The 2,476-nt window shown below is 37.2% G+C and overlaps 1 protein-coding gene and 1 pseudogene across 2 annotated transcripts in view; both read right to left on the minus strand.

Annotated features, from left to right (window-relative positions):
* The window catches only part of LOC101304864, a 37,232-nt pseudogene that overhangs the window by 30,872 nt on the left and 3,884 nt on the right, over positions 1 to 2,476 (minus strand). The window lies entirely within an intron of this gene.
* LOC101300135 (probable LRR receptor-like serine/threonine-protein kinase At1g07650-like) lies at positions 1,169 to 2,378 on the minus strand. The gene is made up of 3 exons (XM_004296537.1): positions 2,147 to 2,378; positions 1,796 to 1,946; positions 1,169 to 1,694 (listed from the first exon to the last, which is right to left on the minus strand). Exons 1-3 carry the CDS (start codon positions 2,257 to 2,259, stop codon positions 1,338 to 1,340), a joined length of 621 nt encoding a protein of 206 aa, XP_004296585.1. The 5' UTR covers positions 2,260 to 2,378; the 3' UTR covers positions 1,169 to 1,337.

Genomic DNA, 2,476 nt, shown 5'->3' on the forward strand with positions numbered 1-2,476 from the left:
AACCTATACGTGAAAGAGAATTCATTGCAGTGATTGAAGAAGCCTATTACTAGCTTCCAAGGAGCATTCAATGTTGATCTTTGAGCTTCCACACCTTGGAGTTATAAAGCCTTTATTTATTATCTTTATTTTCAAGTCTTAATTAGTAGACTTTTCGTTTTCCCTTCCTTACCTTATAAAAGGAAGCCCTTCCTTCATTTGTAATCAGATTTTAGTCTTGAGTTATATCAGAAAATATATACAATTTGGTGAAGGAGTTCCTCCCAAATGTTTTAGAAGCTCTTATCTCTTAGGTGGATTTCTAGAGTGTCGAGTTTTGCTCTTATCTTCTTGATGGATTCCATGAAGTGGGGAGCGTGCTCTTATCTTCTTGGTGGATTCTTAAAGTGGCGAGCGTATCTATCCCAGAGACGTGCTCCCCGTAGCAGTCTCTATTTTAGTCTCACACTGTTGTGATTTTCTCGGTATCAAAAAAGAAAACATGTTTTAGAAGGGACCAGTCTGACATTTATATAGAACTCTTGCGTGACAGTTTTATCCATAAAGAAACTATCATTTTGCTTAACGTACACCAAACCATATCAACTGCTTATCAAAGTGCAATGTAACTTGAATTAATCAAATAATGTTAGGAGGCTTATCTTGAACTGCATTTACAGTGTTGTCAAGTTCATACGTATGTGTTCTAAACTAAGATCATACTTCATATACTTGAACTGCATTTACAGTGTTGTCAAGTTCCACAAGCTGCAATACTTACACACTTACCCAACTGGGTCACTCAAAAGCTGTAAAACCATGAACAAAGTGAAGCAACTTCATTGTCACATCACTAAGAAGGCCTCTATGTCACCAAGCTCATAAGCACCCGGCTGAAATGGGCACCTTCAATAGCTTAGACTATGCCCCAAAAGCCTTCGACTGGTTTCTTGAAGAAGAAAAAGAAACAAAGGGTGTATTGTTCTTCAGTTCATGTACAATATCCTGATAAGTGGTGACTCGATAGGGTGTTCAAGTACAATTCAGATGTATTCTTTCAGAGACAGTGTTTTGAAGCTAAGACTTCAAAAGAATCTCTACACTTCAAGCTTCATATATAGTGCCAAAGTTGATCAAAATTCCAAGATATTTGAGGTATGAAGATGCTTATGCGAGCAGTCATGCATGCAGAAGCCTTGTAAATATTTCCAACTAACTTTTTCAGTTAAGTAATCAGTGGAGAATTGGAGATACTGAGTTCATATACAATCATAGATTGAAAAGACACATACATTAAAGTTGTGATGTGCAAGACCATTGGAAAAAATTTACTGAGCTCTATAATATATATCAAAAAACTATGGACAATCAAGGTTAAATGTATAGCTATCATGGACAGTCCTTGAGGAAGAGGCCTCTGGCCCTTGAGGCGGAAGTCTCTGTTGAATACTAACATCATGATACTCATCTCTGAAGGACTCAAACGCTAGCTCATGATCACTATACATACTCGAACTTGTATTTAACTCATGAATAACTGCTCGGCCTTCAAGCATGCTTAGTGCTGCAGACATTGTAGGTCTCAATGCTGGTGATGGATGGGTGCATAGTAGAGCTACTTTAATCATTCTCATTGCCTCTTCCTTGTTGAACTTGGATTCCAGCTTTGGATCCACTAGCTCCATCAGTTTTTCTTTTTGTTGCAAAACAAGGGCCTGCAGGATTGAAGACAGTAATCACCAATATAACCAAGTCCCAGAAATAAAGCAACAGGCATGGTTTAATTTCAACTGTATGGATGTGATGGAGATCTTACATAATCTAGAAGGCAAACATAATTCTCATTAGGCCGAAATTTGACATTGTTTTCGCCAGATACAAGCTCTAACGCAACAACTCCAAAACTATAAACATCTACTTTATCAGTTAAGTAACCCCATAAAGCATATTCTGGCGCCATGTATCCTCTGCACAATAAAGAGGAACTAATAAGCACATTCTGATTTCTAACTCCTATGCATGGCATCACAAAAGGGTAAGATGATTCATCCTGTAGCGTAGAGTATCAGCACAGAGTATATATATATAATCCCCTAATATATTCAAGTGTCAAGTTAGAATCTACTATGAAGGAAAAAAGAAAATATATATATGAAAGGTTTCTCACATAGTTCCAGCTACTCTGCTGCTAATATGTGTCTTCTCCTCTTCGTCCAGCTTGGCCAATCCAAAGTCGGAGATTTTAGGGTTAAGGTCTCTATCTAGCAGTATATTACTCATTTTGATGTCTCTGTGAACAATTTTCAGTGTTGATTCCTCATGCAGGAAAGCTAGCCCTCTTGCAATGCCAATACATATTTTTTGCCTTTTAGGCCAGTCCAATTTCAGTTTATCATCTTGAGGACCTGTAATAAGAAAAAATAATCAAAAAAGATTACACACATTTATCAAACTAGTTCATAACATACTTACAATTTGCCAGCTTACCAAACAAGGT

The sequence above is a fragment of the Fragaria vesca genome, linkage group LG4 (assembly GCF_000184155.1).
Source record: "Fragaria vesca subsp. vesca linkage group LG4, FraVesHawaii_1.0, whole genome shotgun sequence".
NCBI classification, from domain to species: domain Eukaryota; kingdom Viridiplantae; phylum Streptophyta; class Magnoliopsida; order Rosales; family Rosaceae; genus Fragaria; species Fragaria vesca.